Genomic DNA, 16,607 nt, shown 5'->3' with positions numbered 1-16,607 from the left:
GCCCCGTAATCCCTTTCAAAGTAGGCTATGTCACTCCCCTGCTCTCGGCCTCCAGTTAATGCCCTCACACTAAAAATGAAATCCAAAGTCCTTTCTGGGACTCAGAACCTCTACGAACTGGCTGGCCCCTGGGATGTCTCCCCATTCAACGCCCATCATTCACTTCAGCCACACTGGCTTCCCTACTGGTCTCAAATACACAATGCACTCTCCCACCTCATGACTTCTGTGCCATTACCTCTGCTCAGGGGCTCCACATTTGTTGAATCAAAGCCTTCCTTTGAGGGCAACATATGCAATATGAAATGCACTGGGTTATCATTTTAAAAAATTAAATCTAGGAAATTTAAACCTAGATAATCCACTTTAACTGTTAGCTTTCATATTGGCCTTCTTGCCAAAGACTCCTGCCAAAATTAGCCTTCGCTGATTTTGTTAAATGTGATGGCTTTGACAGGATTACAAAGTTGCCTCCATGAGTTGCCTTCCGAATAGCTCAGTGGTGATAATGGTTCCATACTGGTCATTCTCATTTTGTCAACTCATGGGGTTTGTGATCATTAGCTGACACTGGCCAGAATCAGGAAGTCCAGCCTAGGGCCTCTACCCAGCGGGATGCTGAGTGGCCTACCCAGTGCAAAAACCTGAACCACAGCCTCACAGGAACCATCTTCCTAAGCCCTGGGCTCCTAAAATGGATCTGTCAAATGCAAATGAGGTTGAAGCAAATGAAAGCAAAAAGGCCACAAATGCAGGCCAATGGAGAAATGTACTATCGTTCCCTTAATCATCACAAGTTTTGCAGGGCAAAGAGAAAAAAAATCCAAGCTATAAAATATTGCCCCCTAAAAAGTTCTGAACAGACATACATCCATAAAGATGCTAGCAGTGAAGATGCAAATTCTTCATAGAGTTAGATCCTAGAAAGGAGAAACATGCAACAGGTATGAGATTAAGGCCATTTCAGTTTTTTGTTTTTTCCCCAGAGCCCTGGGTAGCAAAGGGAAACCCTGGTGGCTAGCAATTAAGAGCTATGGCTGCTAACAAAAAGATCGGCAGTTCGAATTCACCAGGCGCTCCTTGGAAACCCTATGGGGGGAGGGGCAGTCTTACTCTGTCCTATAGGGTCGCTATGAGTCAGAATCAACTCAACAACAACGGGTTTTGGTTTTTGGGTAGCAAAGAATAGCTAAGATTTTGTATTACTCTCTGAAGTTTTGTGTTTCTATCTCCATCACAGTCCCATTATAGGCCAGAAGGACAAAAGAGGGTGACTAAAAAAAATTTTTTTTTTTTTATCTCTTAGCCTTGCACAGTTAACAGATCTCTTTGCGGGGTAGTACTGAGTGATTATCAATGGTTTGGGGCATTCTCTTTAAACTGAGTAATAAAGCATTGAACAGAGAACAGATATTTAAGGCTATTATTTTCAAGGTAGCCACTTGTGTCAGTTCAGTATATTTTAGAGCAATGTTTTTTTAACAGCTTTACTGGGGTATAATTTACGTGCAGTAAAATTCACCTGTTTTAAATGTAAAATTCAATGATTTTTTAGTTTATACAGTTATGCAACCATCACCACAATTCAATTCTGGGATATTTCTATCACTCAAAAAAAAAAAATCCCCTGTACCCATTTCCAAACACTGTTCTAAACTCATGCCTCAGTCACTAACCTACTAATTTCAATGTCTTGAATATTATCCCTTCAAGAGAGGGCACTGAAGTCCATTGCCAGATTCAAAGCTTGGTTGCACAACTTCCTAGCTGTGTGGCCTTGGACAAGTTAACCACCTACAAAATTAAGAAAAATTTGAGTATTCACCTCACAGAACAGTGGTAAGAATTAATGAGACAATGTATGGGAATCACTCAGCATGGGGCCTAAAACCAAACAACCAAACCCGTTGCCGTCATGGAGTCAATTGTGACTCATAGTGACCCTATAGGATAGGGTTCCGCTGCTATTCGTAAGGTTTTCACTGGCTAATGCTTTTCAGAAGTAGGCTGCCAGGTCCTTCTTCCTAGTCTGTCCTAGTCTGGAAGCTCAGCTACAACCTGTCCTCCATGGGTGACCCTGCTGATATCTGAATACCGGTGGCATAGCTTCCAGCATCACAGTAATACACAAGCCCCCCGCAGTACGACAAACTGACAGACATGTGAGGGAGATCATTCAAAAATGGCTGCAGCAGTATAGTAACAGGGAACTGCTAGAAATTCAGGCCAGTTTCAGAAGAGGACGTGGAACCAGGGATATCATTGCTGATGTCAGATGGATCCTGGCTGAAAGCAGAGAATACCAGAAGGATGTTTACCTGTGTTTTATTGACTATGCAAAGGCATTTAACTGTGTGGATCATGACAAACTATGGATAACACTGCGAAGAATGGGAATTCCAGAACACTTAATTGTTGCTCATGAGGAACCTTTACATAGATCAAGAGGCAGTTGTTCAGACAGAACAAGGGGATATCAATTGGTTTAAAGTCAGGAAAGGTATGCGTCAGGGTTGTATTCTTCCACCATACATATTCAATCTGTATGCTGAGCAAATAATACGAGAAGCTGGACTATATGAAGAAGAACGGGACATCAGGATTGGAGGACGATTCATTAACAGCCTGCATTAGGCAGATGACACACCTTGCTTCCAGAAAGTGAAGAGGACTTGAAGCACTTACTAATGAAGATCAAAGACCACAGCCTTCACTATGGATTACACCTCAACATAAAGAAAACAAAAATCCTCACAACTGGACCAATGAGCAACATCATGATAAACAGAGAAAAGACTGAAGTTGTCAAGGGTTTCATTTTACTTAGATCCACTATCAACAGCCATAGAAGACGCTGTCAAGAAATCAAAAGACGCACTGCATTGGGTAAACCTGCTGCAGAGGACCTCTTCAAAGTGTTGAAGAGCAAAGATGTCACCTTGAAGACTAAGGCAAGCTTGACGCGAGCCATGGTATTTTCAATTGCATCATATGCATGTGAAAGCTGGACAATGAATAGGGAAGACCGAAGAAGAACTGATGCCTTTGAATTGTGGTGTTGGCGAAGAATATTAAATATGCCATGGACTGCCAAAAGAACGAACAAATCCGTCTTAAAAGAAGTACAACCACAATGCTCCTTAGAAACTAGGATGGCAAGCTGCGTCATACATATTTTGGACATGTTGTCAGGAGGGATCAGTCCCTAGAGAAGGACATCATGCTTGGCAGAGTACAGGGTCAGCGGAAAAGAGGAAGACCCTCAACGAGGTGGTCTGACACAGTGGCTGCAGCAATGAGCTCAAACATAACAACGATTGTAAGGATGGCTCAGGACCAGGCAGTGTTTTATTCTGTTGTGCACAGGGTCGCTATGAGTCGGAACCAACTCGACAGCACCTAACAACAGGATAGGGTAGAACTGCTGCATAGGGTTCCAAAGCTGTAATCTTTACGGGAGCAGATTGCTACATTTTTCTCCCCTGGAGCAGCTAGGGGGTTCAAACTAACAACCTTTCAATTAGCAAACAAGCTCTTAACCACTGTACCACCAAGGCTCTTTAGCATGGGGCCTAGCACTTGATAAGTGCTCCATAAACATCACCTGCTGGCATTATTATTATACTGTCTACTTAAGTCTGTTAAAACTCACTGTGGTTGTTTTGGGGATGTGATTCAGGAGTCGGACAGAGATCTCAGAATTATTCCGCAAAAATGGAATGAGAAGGACACATCATTTCTTAAAAAGTCTCATGAAAAGTATAGGCTCAACTAAAGAAATATAAATATTCACTTCATTTTGTAAAAAGGTATCATCCACTTCACCAAAGAAGACATTTAGGCAGCTAACAGATACATGACGAAATGCTCACGATCATTAGCCATTAGAGAAACACAAATCAAAACTACGATGAGATTCCATCTCACTCCAACAAGGCTGGCATTAATCCAAAAAACACAAAATAATAAATGTTGGAGAGGTTATGGAGAGATTGAAACACTTATACACTGCTGGTGGGAATGTAAAATGGTACAACCACTTTGGAAATCGATTTGGCACTTCCTTAAAAAGCTAGAAATAGAACTACCATATGATCCAGAAATTTCACTCCTTAGAATATATCCTAGAAAAATAAGAGCCTTTTTTTTTTTTTTACACAAACAATAGCAAAAAGATGGAAGCAACCAAGGTGCCCATCGACAGATGAATGGATAAATTATGGTATAGTCACACAGAGGAATACTACACATCGATAAAGAACAGTGATGAATCTGTGAAACATTTCATAACATGGAGGAATCTGGAAGGCATTATGCTGAGTGAAATCAGTTGCAAAAGGACAAATATTGTATAAGACCACTATTGTAAGAACTCAAGAAATAGTTTAAACAGAGAAGAAAATATTCTTTGATGGTTACGAGATGGGGGAGGGAGGGAAGGTGGGAGGGGGTATTCACCAATTAGTAGACAAGAACTACTTTAGGTGAAGGGAAAGACAACACACAATACAGGCGAGCTCAGCACAAATGGACTAAACCAAAAGCAAAGAAGTTTCCTGAATAAACTGAATGCTTCGAAGGCCAGCGTAGCAGGGGCGGGGGTTTGAGGACCATGGTTTTAAGGGGCATCTAAGTCAACTGGCATAATAAAATCTATTAAGAAAACAGTCTGCATCCCACCTTGGAGAGTGGTGTCTGGGGTCTTAAACACTAGCAAGCAGCCATCTAAGATGCATCAATTGGTCTCAACCCACCTGGATCAAAGGAGAATGAAGAATACCAAGGACACAAGGCAATTACGAGCCCAAGAGACAGAAAGTACCACATAAACCAGAGACTACATCATCCTGAGACCAGCAGAACTAGAGGGTGCCTGGCTACAACTAATGACTGCCCTGACAGGGAACACAACAGAGAATCCCTGAGGGAGCAGGACAGCAGTGGGATGCAGGCCCCAAATTCTCATAAAAAGACCAGACTTAATGGTCTAACTGAGACTAAAAGGACCCTGGTGGTCAGGGCCGCCAGACCTTCTGTTGGCCCAGGACAGCAACCATTCCCAAAGCCAACTCTTCAGACAGGGATTGGACTGGACAATGGGATGGAGAGGGATGCTGGTGAGTAGTGAGCTTCTTGGATCAGGTGAACACTTGAGACTATGCTGACATCTCCTGTTTGGAGGGGAGCTGAGAGTGTAGAGGGGGTCAGAAGCTAGTGAAATGGACACGAAAAGAGAAAGTGGAGGGAGGAAGCAGGCTGTGTCACTAGGGGGAAAGGAATTGGGAGTATGTAGCAAGGTGTATATAAGTTTTTGTGTGAGAGACTGACTTGATTTGTAAACTTTCACTTAAAAAGCACAAAAAAAATTAAAAAAAAAAAAGCATCACCCAGCAGGACACCAACCACAAGGTAAGGTTTATTTAGCACCACATGCCCTGCCCCAACTTGACTATAAGCTCACTGAAGGAAGAAGCTGGACTTACTCTTGTTTTGGTTATCTCTTCTGCATCCATTAAAGTACCACAAACTAGAATGAATCCATTTCCCCCTTGTGGGTTGGAAATACAAAGGCACGTGTGGGTTTCTCTGGGCCCTTAGAAATTCATTGTTCAGTCATTCAGCACTCCGCCTGTTTTGAAGGAGAGAAACTTACTGATTCAAAGCTTCTCCACTTGAAATTCAAATCAAGAACTTTGTGCCTAAATCTGGTCACCACCACCTAGCAGAAAAGGATTAAAATTGTTTTCTGATGTTCAGAATAGGCAAATCTGTAAAGACAAAAAATAAGTTAAGTGGTTGCCTTTTTTGGGGTGGGGGGCAACCCTATAAGGTCAGTGTGGGTTATTCCTATTTTACAGTGGGGGAACTCAGGCTTAGTAACTTGCCCAGAGTCAAAACAACTAAGTGGCAGGACCAAGATTTTAACCCAGGCTTACCTGACTCTGGTTGCTCTCTTACCACTGAATTATACTACCTCAGGAAATGCTATTATCAGCAAAACTGATGAAGTGACCTGACAAGCCCAAGGGAGGCAGGAAATCCTAAAACTCTTAATTCTATGAGTCTGAACATCTTCAGCCTCTACCATCTCTAGAGAAAGAAAAAAAAGACTTGTCTCTTGACTGAGACACTGATTAATCAGGTCAGAGGAAAGTGTCCTGGGAGAGTAAGTCCCCCACAGAAAAAGCCAGGACAAATCAGCATCAGAGACAAGTAATTGGGAGTCGCAAAGGCTCCACTCCACACTAAATGAGAACTGTCTCCAAAAGCAGGATTTTATTAAAATACATGTCCCAAATTATTGCTTACCCTTCCATGTATCCAGGTCAGAGATCTGGACTCCAGAGAAAGGTTTTGAGTTCATTTCCATGCAGAAAGAGTCTATAACTTTTATCAGATTCTCAAAGGAAGTCAAGAGACAAACATCTGCGAGAACCACTGACCTAGAGGACAGAGTTGCTTCAGGGTTAAGTGCGCTTAACTGCTGTGTCACATTGTGCAGGTTACTGACCTCTCTGGTCCTTTGTTTCCTTATTCATAAAGTGGAAGTAGCAATGACAACGATCAAGCTGAACTCTGGCAATCCCTGGAGGCCAGTTTTATTGCCCTCGAATTAATGCATGAAGGAAACCTAAGCTCAGAGAACTGAAAATATGAGTCATGAAGTAAAACCGTAAGATTTTAGAGCTGGAAGAGACTACAGGATCATCCAAACCAGCGTTACTTATATTAATTATGTATTTATTTTTAAGGTGTCCTGGAAAAAAACACTGGTTTTACATTTACAGTAGTGGTAAAGATAATTTCAATAAATACGTAAATACCAAAACTGCAGTATACAACACAGCAGTATCTAGTTGATAAGTGAATGCCTGAAGTCTGGGAAACAGCTCCACTCTATTTTAAAGATGAGAAAACCAAAGCTCTAAAAGGTCACATGACCTGTTCAAGGTCACATTTAGTGGTAGAGCTAGATTTAGAGACCAGTACTTTTTTTTTTTTTTTTACACCTAGTTCCCAATCAGTCTTCCTCACAAGTTATAGGGCTGGTCAATTAGACAACTGAAATAGCCCTCGAACCCCATCACTGAAATATTTCTTCCTACCCAAAGCACTCTTAAAAAAAAAAAAAAGTAGTTGGGCAAATTGCCAGTCACCCAAATGCAATCTCCCCAGATTCAAGGCTGAAGTATAAAACACAAGTCCAAATTCTAGCAGGTCTGGTCCAGAGAGTTCCATTCAGGGCAAATGGGATGGAACAGGCTCAAGAGTTCTGCAAGAGTATTAACTTCATCTCTGGCTGAGACCATTGAGTACTAAACTAAGCCCAGCCACTAGAGCTGTGTGACTCTGGGCTAGTGTATCCTCAAGCCTCAGTTTTCTCATTTGTATGAGGTAACTCCTAGGTGAAGCCGCGTCCAGCATGGAGTAAACCTCCGCAGCCATGGTGGCAACAGAATGTTCACTGCGACATCCTCAGTGTCCAGCGCAATTACCCAGCACACCCCAGTCACTCCAAACTTTGCTGAATGATCAGGGGTCCAAATTCAAGGCAGCCTCAGAGTTCAATCAAAATTCCTGGGCCCAACCCCTAAGTGAGCCCCTAACTGGCTCCAAACCAGGGGTCCAGTGTTCCCTGAGTCAAGGGAGTCCCTGGTCACTGACAAAAGAAGAGTCTATTCATATGCTTCAGGTAAGGCACAGATCCCAGCAGAGACCCTGCCTCTAAGATGCCTCATTACTCCCATTAGTTTTATACTCATTTCACCCCAAAAGATTGGCACTTGCTGCCCTGGGATTCCATCGTCTCTGTCTCCATTTTTAGAAGCAACAGGCTCACAAAATGACACCTCAGGCACTCCTTTAAGGAGGCCTGCATGCAATTCTCACAGCTTGGACCCCACTCTACCAATGCAAACTTTCATAGTTGAAATATACCACCTATTAAGAAATCCATCAGAGACAGGAAAGTAAAAGAGTCAAAGACAATTCCACTATCTGCCTTCGTATTATTTCTAATTCTGGAAATTATAATATGGATTGAACTATTTTTAAAATGGTTAGACTGAAAAGGAACCAAAAACACTCTCATAATCCAAGGCGCTGATTCCCTAGAGCACCACTCTCTCTTTGGCCAGGAGAAACTCCCTGGCATCTGTGCAAGTCAAGGGAAAACCATATACAGGATTTAAATTTCATTTCTTCCCTACCACAAAGAAAGAAAGCAAAAAGGCAGTTTTACGAAAGGTTAGAGAATCTTTAAGATGAATTTAAACTTCTTTCTGGGTGCGGACAGAGGACATTTCTTCTCCAACATTTGAGTTTTCAAGCATAATGGGAGAGGTAAAAAGGAGAACGAGGGAACGAGAGAGGGAGTCAGGGTATGTTCATTCTATTTTTAAACCCTCGCCCACAGTTTAGAGTAAAGGAACACTCTGATTCTCTACTCCCACCCCAATCACCTTCTGCTAAACACAAAATTCAGAACCTGCACACGTAAATGGCACTGATGCTGGATTTGGGGGCGACCTGCTGCCAATACTCTAAAGAATCGCGGGCTAACCAACCATTTCACCCAGCCCCTCCGTAGGCAGCCCTCTGCCTTTCGGAGAAGCCGGCGGCCTTGAGCAGGCTAGCGCTGCATCCCACCCACTTCCCTGAAGTCAAATTCCACTCACAGCGACCCTATAGGACTGAGTAGAACTGCCCCATAGGGTTTCCAAGGCTGTAAATCTTTATGGAAGCAGACTGACACATCTTTCTCCCGCTCAGCGGGTGGTGGGTTCGAACCGCCAATCTGGGAGCTGCATACCGGGATCGAAATAGTCACACCTGCCTTTTCCCGAGGGGAGGCGTCGCCTTCTCGGCAGAGCACGCTCCAGCCCTACGGCTAGGCACCCAGGGGTGATAACTCTTCCCATAAGGGAGCCAGAGCAGTGAACGCGATGAGGCTTCCCGACAGGCTGCGGCGGGCCAGGCACTACTGCCCCACTTGCGGGACACCTGAATGCCGCCCACACCCACCCGCGGCGCCCAAGAGCACCACTCGTGCTCGGGTCACCTCCCTGTCAACCCAGAACGCAAACGGCTGGGCGACGGGTCTCCTTCCTCATCTGATTGTTGCTGGCTCGCCCATTTTATGTGTCCTTCCTGCCTCGTTATGAGCATCTACACCCGTCACTCAGTGCAGCTGGGTGAAAAAACCCGGAGGCGCGCGGGCGACAAGGACTGAGCACCGCCCGACGACCCCTCCCGCCCCGGCACAGCCGTCCCCGCCAGGCTCGGGGGCACTCACTGTTGAGCGCGCTGATGAGTGACTTCCCGTCCTTGATGAGCTCCTTGATAAATTTGTTGGTCTTGTCCAGCTCCTCTTCGTGTGACCTGAGAGTCTCACGGAAGTGCGGGCTGTCGAGGCAGCAGTCGCTGAACTCCAGAGCGGGGAGCCCCATGATGCCCGCGGCTCCCAGCCGGGGGCGCGCCTCCCCCGGGGCCCCGGCGGACTGTCGCCCCGAGCACGCACGCGGCGGGAGTTCGGCCCGCACCCCCGACGGTCGCCGGCTCCACAGGTGTGGCGCCTGCTCGCTCTCCGCGCGGTGTCGGCGGGCGCGCAAGACTCCCGAAATGAGCCTGGATCTGGTCGAAGGGCGGCTGCTGCGGGGCGCGCCACTAAGCGGTGGGCGAAAAGGGAGAGCAGCAGCGAACCCGAAGCGGCGCCTGGAAGCGAGCGAGCAGGCGAGCGAGTGCGGACACCGCCTCCCCGCCTCCTTAGCTTGCTCCTGCTCAAGAAGCCTCGAGCGCCCTCTCACAGCAGCCTCTGCCGCCCCGCCGGCGTCCGGGCCGCTCGAACCTGCTAGCGATGACCTAATCCCTGCTGAACCAATCAGCGCCCCCGCTCCAGCCCGACCCCCCGGCAGCTCGGGGCCGCCCGTCCCTTCCGCGGGCTTGAACCAATCATTGTGGTCTGGAGGCGGGGCCTAGGTCGAGGGACGGGTCCCACGCCACCGCCTAGGTCCGCAGAGTAAGCTCCGCCCCCTCCCGCCCGCCGGCTGTTGCAGACCCCAAGACCCGGGGGTGAGCGCTGCTGTGCAAGGACTCCAGGCACGCTAGACCTTGTCCGCTGCTGCGGCCCGGATCCGAGCCCGGATGGTGCGTCTGCTGTTCTGGGGGCGGAAGAATCTAGATGTGCCGAACGTAAAAAATCTGGGAGATTGGGCTGCAGTTCCCCGCAGCCCGCCCAACACTGCTGGGCAACCGAGCTTGCGCTCAAAATGCAGCCCAGTGCGCCCCGGGAGAACACCAAGCACACTGAGCGACCACGTCGCCCCTAGGCATACGCTCCTTCTTCAAGTCGGGCGGAAAATATTTACATCTTAAAATTACCAGCGACTCTTGTCTGCGGTCTTCCCGCCCCCCAGAGTCCGCCCCCTCATGGCCGCTCCTGCTCAAAACCTGCCCACGGCTGCCCGGACCTAAGAGTCTAACATCCTTAAGATAATTTCTGCCGCCTGTTATTTTCCTTCTCGGCACCTAGCACAATTTTACATACTGTTTTAAGTAGGTCTGCTACCTGTCGTCCTTCGCTACATCGTGAGCTTCACCAAGGCACGGCCACCACAACTTTCTTGTTTCCTGGTATATACCTAATACCTGGAACAGTGGCTCGCATTTGATAAGAGATATTTTAGCGCTTACCGTATGGTACGTTGTGGCATAAATGAATGAATCCTTTCCCGTGCCCCTTTCCACCTGCCATCTCCAATGCGTTGGACTCTGTTGGGCCACAGGACTCAGTTCAGACAGCTTGTCAGACTGGGTCCTACACAGCGTTTTGTGCTGAATTGTGAGCTCCTGAAAGATTGTTGTTGTTAGGTGCCGTCGAGTGGATTCCGACTCATAATGACCCTATAGGACTGAGTAAAACTGCCCCATAGGGTTTCCAGGGAGCAGCTGGTGGATTTGAACTGCCGACCTTTTGGTTAGCAGCCAAGCTCTTAACGACTACGCCACCACGGCTGCCCGGAAGATAGATACTGTCTTTGGAAAAATTACTTGTATGTCTAGGAATTAGCAGTTCTCCTTCAATTAAGTGTGTTTGGTTTGGTTTCGTTCTTTTTTAAATAGGCCTGCTATGTGCAGGCACTAGGCTAGATGCTCGGGATACAAAGATGAATAACATAGAAAGAACTTGACTGCAGCTAGTCATCGGTGGAGACACAATCAAACTAGCAATAACAATGCTCAGCAACAAGGGTTAGAATAGGGAAAGGACTTGTTGCTTCCCACCATGGAGGGGTCAGAGAAGGCATCCCCTCCAAGTTGAGAAGTTGACTGATTGATTAAATGCATAAATTAATAAATGAATAAGCTCTATTTGCCAGTTGTACCTACAAATGGAAGGAGTCCTGGTGGCACAAACAGTTAAGCACTAGGCTGCTAACCAAAAGGTTGATGGCTCAAACCTATCCAGTGACCCCACAGGAGAAAGACCTGGCGATGTGCTCCCAACAATCTGCTTCCATAAAGATTACACCCAAGAAAACCATGTGGGGAAGTTTGGCCCTGTCACAAAGGATCTCTATGAGTCAGAATCAACTTGATGATACCTAACAATGACATCTACGAATCTAGGCTTAACAGCACAGCCAAACAGCCATCTCATAGATAGTTATAACTCTGAAAATAGTTGTTCCTGACTTGCCAAGAAGGAGATAGATCTGGAATGGAAACTCCATGAAAGTAGGGTCTGTATCTATCATATCTGATGCTATATCATGACAACAAAATAGGTAGGCTTTCTAGTTACATATTGATGCATTTAAAAAGCACACCAAAACTTAAGGCTTAAAACCTCCCAACACAGAAAAGCCCCGGACCAGATGGCTTCATTTGTGAATGCTACCAAACATTTAAGAATTAACACCAATCCTTTTGAAACTCTTCCAAAAAAAAAAAATAGACGAGGAGGGAAGACTTCCTAACTCATTGTATGAGGCCAGCATTACCCTGGTACCAAAGCCAGATAAAGACACCACAAGAAAAGAAAACTACAGACCAATATTCCTTATGAAATAGATGCTAGAATCCTCAACAAAATACTAGCAAGCCAAACCCAACAACATGTTAAAAGGCTTATACACCATGACCAGGCGGGATTCATCCCAGGAATGCAAAAGCAGTTCAACATAAGAAAATCAAGCAATTTAATACTCCACATTAATAGAACAAAGGAAAAGAACCACACGATCATCTTAATCAATGCAAAAACAGCATTTAACAAAATCCAACACACTCGTGTGATAAAAACACTCAGCAAACTAGGAATAGGAGGGAAAATTGTAAACATGATAAAGGCCATTATTGAAAAAGCCAATTGAACATCATATTAAATGGTGAAAGACCAAAAGCTTCCCCCTTAAGATCAGAAAAATGGCAAGGATGGCCATTTTAACCCATTACTATTTACATTGTAATGGAAGTTCTAGCCAGAGCAGTAGGACAAGAAAATAAATAAATAAAAGGCATCTAAATTAAAAAGGAAGAAGTAGAACTATATTTGCAAACAATATGATCCTATATATAGAAAATCCCAAAGAATCCACACGAAAGCTACTAGAGCTAATAAATGAATTCAGCGAAGTTGCAGGGTAAGAAATCAACACACAAAAATCATTTATATAAACTAGCAATGAACAAGCTGAAAAGGAAATTAAGAAAATAATTCCATTTACAATAGTGTCTAAAAGAATAAAATATCTAGCAATAAATTTAACCAAGGAGACGAAAGACTTGTATACTATAAAACATTGCTGGAGGAAATTGAAGAAGACCTAAATAAATGGAAAGACATCCCATTTTCATAAATTAGTAGAATTAATATTGTTAAGGTATCGATATCCCCCAAAGTGATCTCCAGATTCAATGCAATCGCCACCCAAATTCCAACAGCCTTTTTTGCAGAATTGGAAAAGCTGATGCTCAAATCATATGGAATTGCAAAGGGCCCCAAAGAGCCAAAACAATCTTAAAAAGGAAGAACAAAGTAGGAGGACTCACACTTTACTGGATTTCAAAATGTACTGTAAAGCTACAGTGATCAAAACAGTGTGGTACTGGTATAAGACTAGATGTATCGACAAATGCAAAAAGAGTCCAGAATAAAAACCATACATCTATAGCCATCGGTTTTCAACAAAGGTGTCAAGTCCATTCAATGGGGAAAGAATAGTCTTTTCAACATATGGTTCTGGGACATCTGTATCTCCACAAGCAAAGGAATGAATTTGGGCCCATACTTCACACCTCATACAAAAATTAACTCAAAATGGATCACGGACCTAAATATAAGAACTGAAACAAACAAACAAAAAAAACTCTTAGAAGAAAACATAGGGATAAAGCCTTAAGACCTTGTTTTTGACATTGGATTCACAGTTATGATATCAAAAGCACAAGTAGCAAAAACCAAAATAAATAAATATGACTTCATCAAAACTAAAAACTTTTGTGCATCGAAGGAATTTATCAACAAAGTGAAGAGACAGCCTGAAGAATGGGAGAAAATATTTGGGAACCACATATCTGATAAGAGTTTAATATCCAGAATGTATGAAGAAACCAGGGTGGCAGTTCAAATCCTCCAGGCGCTCCTTGGAAACTCTATGGGGCAGTTCTACTCTGTCCTATACGGTCGCTATGAGTCGGAATCGACTCAACGGCACTGGGTGTTTTGGGTTACAACCTAACAACAAAAAAGACAACCCAATTTTAAAATGGGCAAAAAACTTGAATAGATATTTCTCCAAAGAACAAATACAAATGGCCAATAAAGCACATGAAAAATGTTCAACCTCATTATCCACTGCTGTCATGTTGATTCCTACTCAAGGTGATGGCCCCATGTGTATCAGAGTAGAACTATGCTCCATAGAATTTGCAATGGCCTTTTTCAGAAGTAGATCTTCAGGCCTTTCTTTCAAGATGCCTCTGGGTGGACTCTAATCTCCAACCTTTCAGTTATCAGCCAAGCATATTCACCCTTTGCACCACCCAGGGACTCCCCCTAGTCATTAAGGGAAATGCAAATCATAAAACCATTATTTCACATCCACTAAGATGGCTATTATTAGAAAAATAGAAAATAACAAGTGTTGGTGAGGATGTGGAGAAACTGGAATCCTCATCCATTGCTGGTGCTAATGTAAAACAGTGCCATCACTGTGGGGAAGTCTGGCAGTTCCTTAAGAAGTTTAGCAGAATCACCATATGATCCAGCAGTTCTGCTCCTAGATGGACAAAAACAAAAAGACAAAAGCAGGGACTCAAAAGGGATACCTGTACACCAATGTTTATTGCCTCAGTATTCACAATAGCCAAAAAGTAAAAACAACCCAAGTGTCCATTAACAGACGAATGAAGAAACAGAGTGTGGTACGTACATCAACGGAATATTACTCAGCCATAAAGAGAAAGGAAGTTCTGATACATGCTGTGACTTGAATAAACCTTGAAAACCTTAAGCTAAGTAAAATAATTCAGACACAAAAAGACATATTGTGTGATCCCCTTATATGAAGTATCTAGAACAGGCAAATGCATACAGATAAAAGTATATTGGTGGTTAGCAGGGGCTGATTGAAGGGGTGAATGGAGAGTTATTTCTTTAGGGGTACTGAGTTTCTGTTTGGGGTGATGAAAACATTTGAAAATAGTGGTGATGGTTGTACCATATGGTCAATATAATTAAAATTGCTGAATTATACACTTAAAACGGTTAAAATCAAAAAACCCTTTGTTATATATAGTTCACAATAATTTTTTTTTTTTAAGAATCAATTGGTGAATCAAATCCTGTAACCATATCTGTGTGAGTAGGTATACCTTTTGTTTTGGGTTTGAAAAGAATACTATAACCTCAGAAAGGTTTTTAATTAAGTACTGCTGTAATTGAAGTAGTATTAAAATAATAAAGAAATGGGGAAGAAAACAACATATTGACAGTTTAGGAATAGGTTTAGGCAAAAATATACTAATCTTTGTGCAATCATTGTGCTTGCCTATGTTTTCTTTGTTGTTTAATGTGTTCGAGTTACTCAAAGAATGTCAAATAAAACACAGACTAAAAAATGTCTTTTAAAAAAACTTTTTAAAACCTTAATGGTTTAAAACAACAATTGTTTTACTTTCTCTTATGATTTTTGTGGCTCAGGTATTTGGAGAGGGCTAGCCCTGATGGTGTAGCGGTTAAGCACTCAGCTGCTAAAGAAAATCTTGGCGGTTCAAACCCACCAGCCACTCCGCAGGAGAAGGATGTGGCAATCTGCTTCCATGAAGATTTACAGTCTTGGAAAGCCTACAGGACAGTTATAACTGTCCTATAGGTTTGTCATGAGTCTGAATCGACTTGATGGTACGGGGTTTTTTGTTTTTGTTTTATTTTTTGGCTAGGTGGTTCTAGCTTGGAGTCTCTCGTAACTGTATTAAGATGGTGACTGGAGATAGACCAGTGGTTGGCTACCTGGCACCTCTCTTCTTGTGGGCTCAGGGATTCTCCATGTGGTCTCTCCATCTGGGCTAGTTTGGGCTTCCTCACAACATGGTGGTCTCAGGGCTTCAGCGTGAATGTTCCAGCTCACAGGGGGAAAGCTACATCACCTTTTATGACACCTTGGAAGTCACATATTGTCACTTCTACCACCTTCATTGGGTATAACAAGCCACAAGTCTACCCAAATACGAGGGGAGGAGCATTAGACTAAAACTCTAAATGGGTGGAGGGGGGGCGGTGACAAGAGCAGGAGATAGCTTTGCAGCCGTCTCTAAAAAATACAGTCTGCCACAGTGGGCCTGGCACGTGGTCAGATATTCAATAAATGTTGAATGAATGAAATAAAATGAGGTCCATAATTATTTATTTTATCCCTTTGAGAAAAATTGGGCAAACATGTATAAAATAACATATATGTATTAATAATAATATTAACTGCCACTTGGTAAGCACTTAATTTGTGCCAGGAATTAAGCTAAATTCTTTCAATGTGTTTAATCCTCACAAGGTGAAATTGGTACTATGATAATCCCCATTTTTCTGATGAGGAATTGAGGCCCAGAGTTGTAAACTTGAACCAGGTCACCTAGCTAGTAAGTGTGTGTGGCACATACATATACACAAGCATATGACCTAATATGCCCATTCACAGGCAGGATATGGAAGTATGTGGATAATGTGTTAATTTCTTATACATTTAATCTAGAACTTTCACAGAAGACCTCCCTCATTTTGAACAGTACCAGAAGAACAGGAACTGGCATATGGAAGGTACAGCTGTGTCTCTCCTCCTAGAAAATAAGCTCTGTCTATCTAGTGCTGCTGTAACAGAAACACCACAAGCAAACGGCTTTAACAAAGAGAAATTTATTCTCTCACATTCTAGGAGCTAGAAGTCTGAACTCAGGACACCAGCTCCAGGGAAAGCCTTTCTCTCTAGCTGAAAGTCCTTGTCATAATCTTCCCATGCCTGAGGAGCTTCTTAGCTCAGGGATCCTGGGTCCAAAGGATAGGCTATGCTCCCAGTGCTTCTTTCTTGGTAGTATGAGATCTAGCTTCTCTC

General features: G+C 43.7%; 1 protein-coding gene across 8 annotated transcripts in view; it reads right to left on the bottom strand.

Moving 5' to 3' along the window:
- The window catches only part of ARHGAP26 (Rho GTPase activating protein 26), a 536,050-nt gene extending 526,209 nt beyond the window's left edge, over positions 1 to 9,841 (bottom strand). For 7 of the 8 annotated variants that reach the window (XM_049873956.1, XM_049873958.1, XM_049873960.1 and 4 more), the window contains exon 1: positions 9,296 to 9,841. In XM_049873956.1, the coding sequence (XP_049729913.1) occupies positions 9,296 to 9,449 (154 nt within the window). In that variant the 5' untranslated portion in view covers positions 9,450 to 9,841. The other variant, XM_049873963.1, reaches the window with a different exon arrangement.
- Between the last annotated feature and the right edge of the window lie 6,766 nt (positions 9,842 to 16,607).

This window comes from Elephas maximus, chromosome 2 (assembly GCF_024166365.1).
Source record: "Elephas maximus indicus isolate mEleMax1 chromosome 2, mEleMax1 primary haplotype, whole genome shotgun sequence".
In the NCBI taxonomy this organism is placed as follows: domain Eukaryota; kingdom Metazoa; phylum Chordata; class Mammalia; order Proboscidea; family Elephantidae; genus Elephas; species Elephas maximus.
Note: the sequence above shows the minus strand (reverse complement) of the source record. Positions and strands in the feature narration are given on the sequence as shown.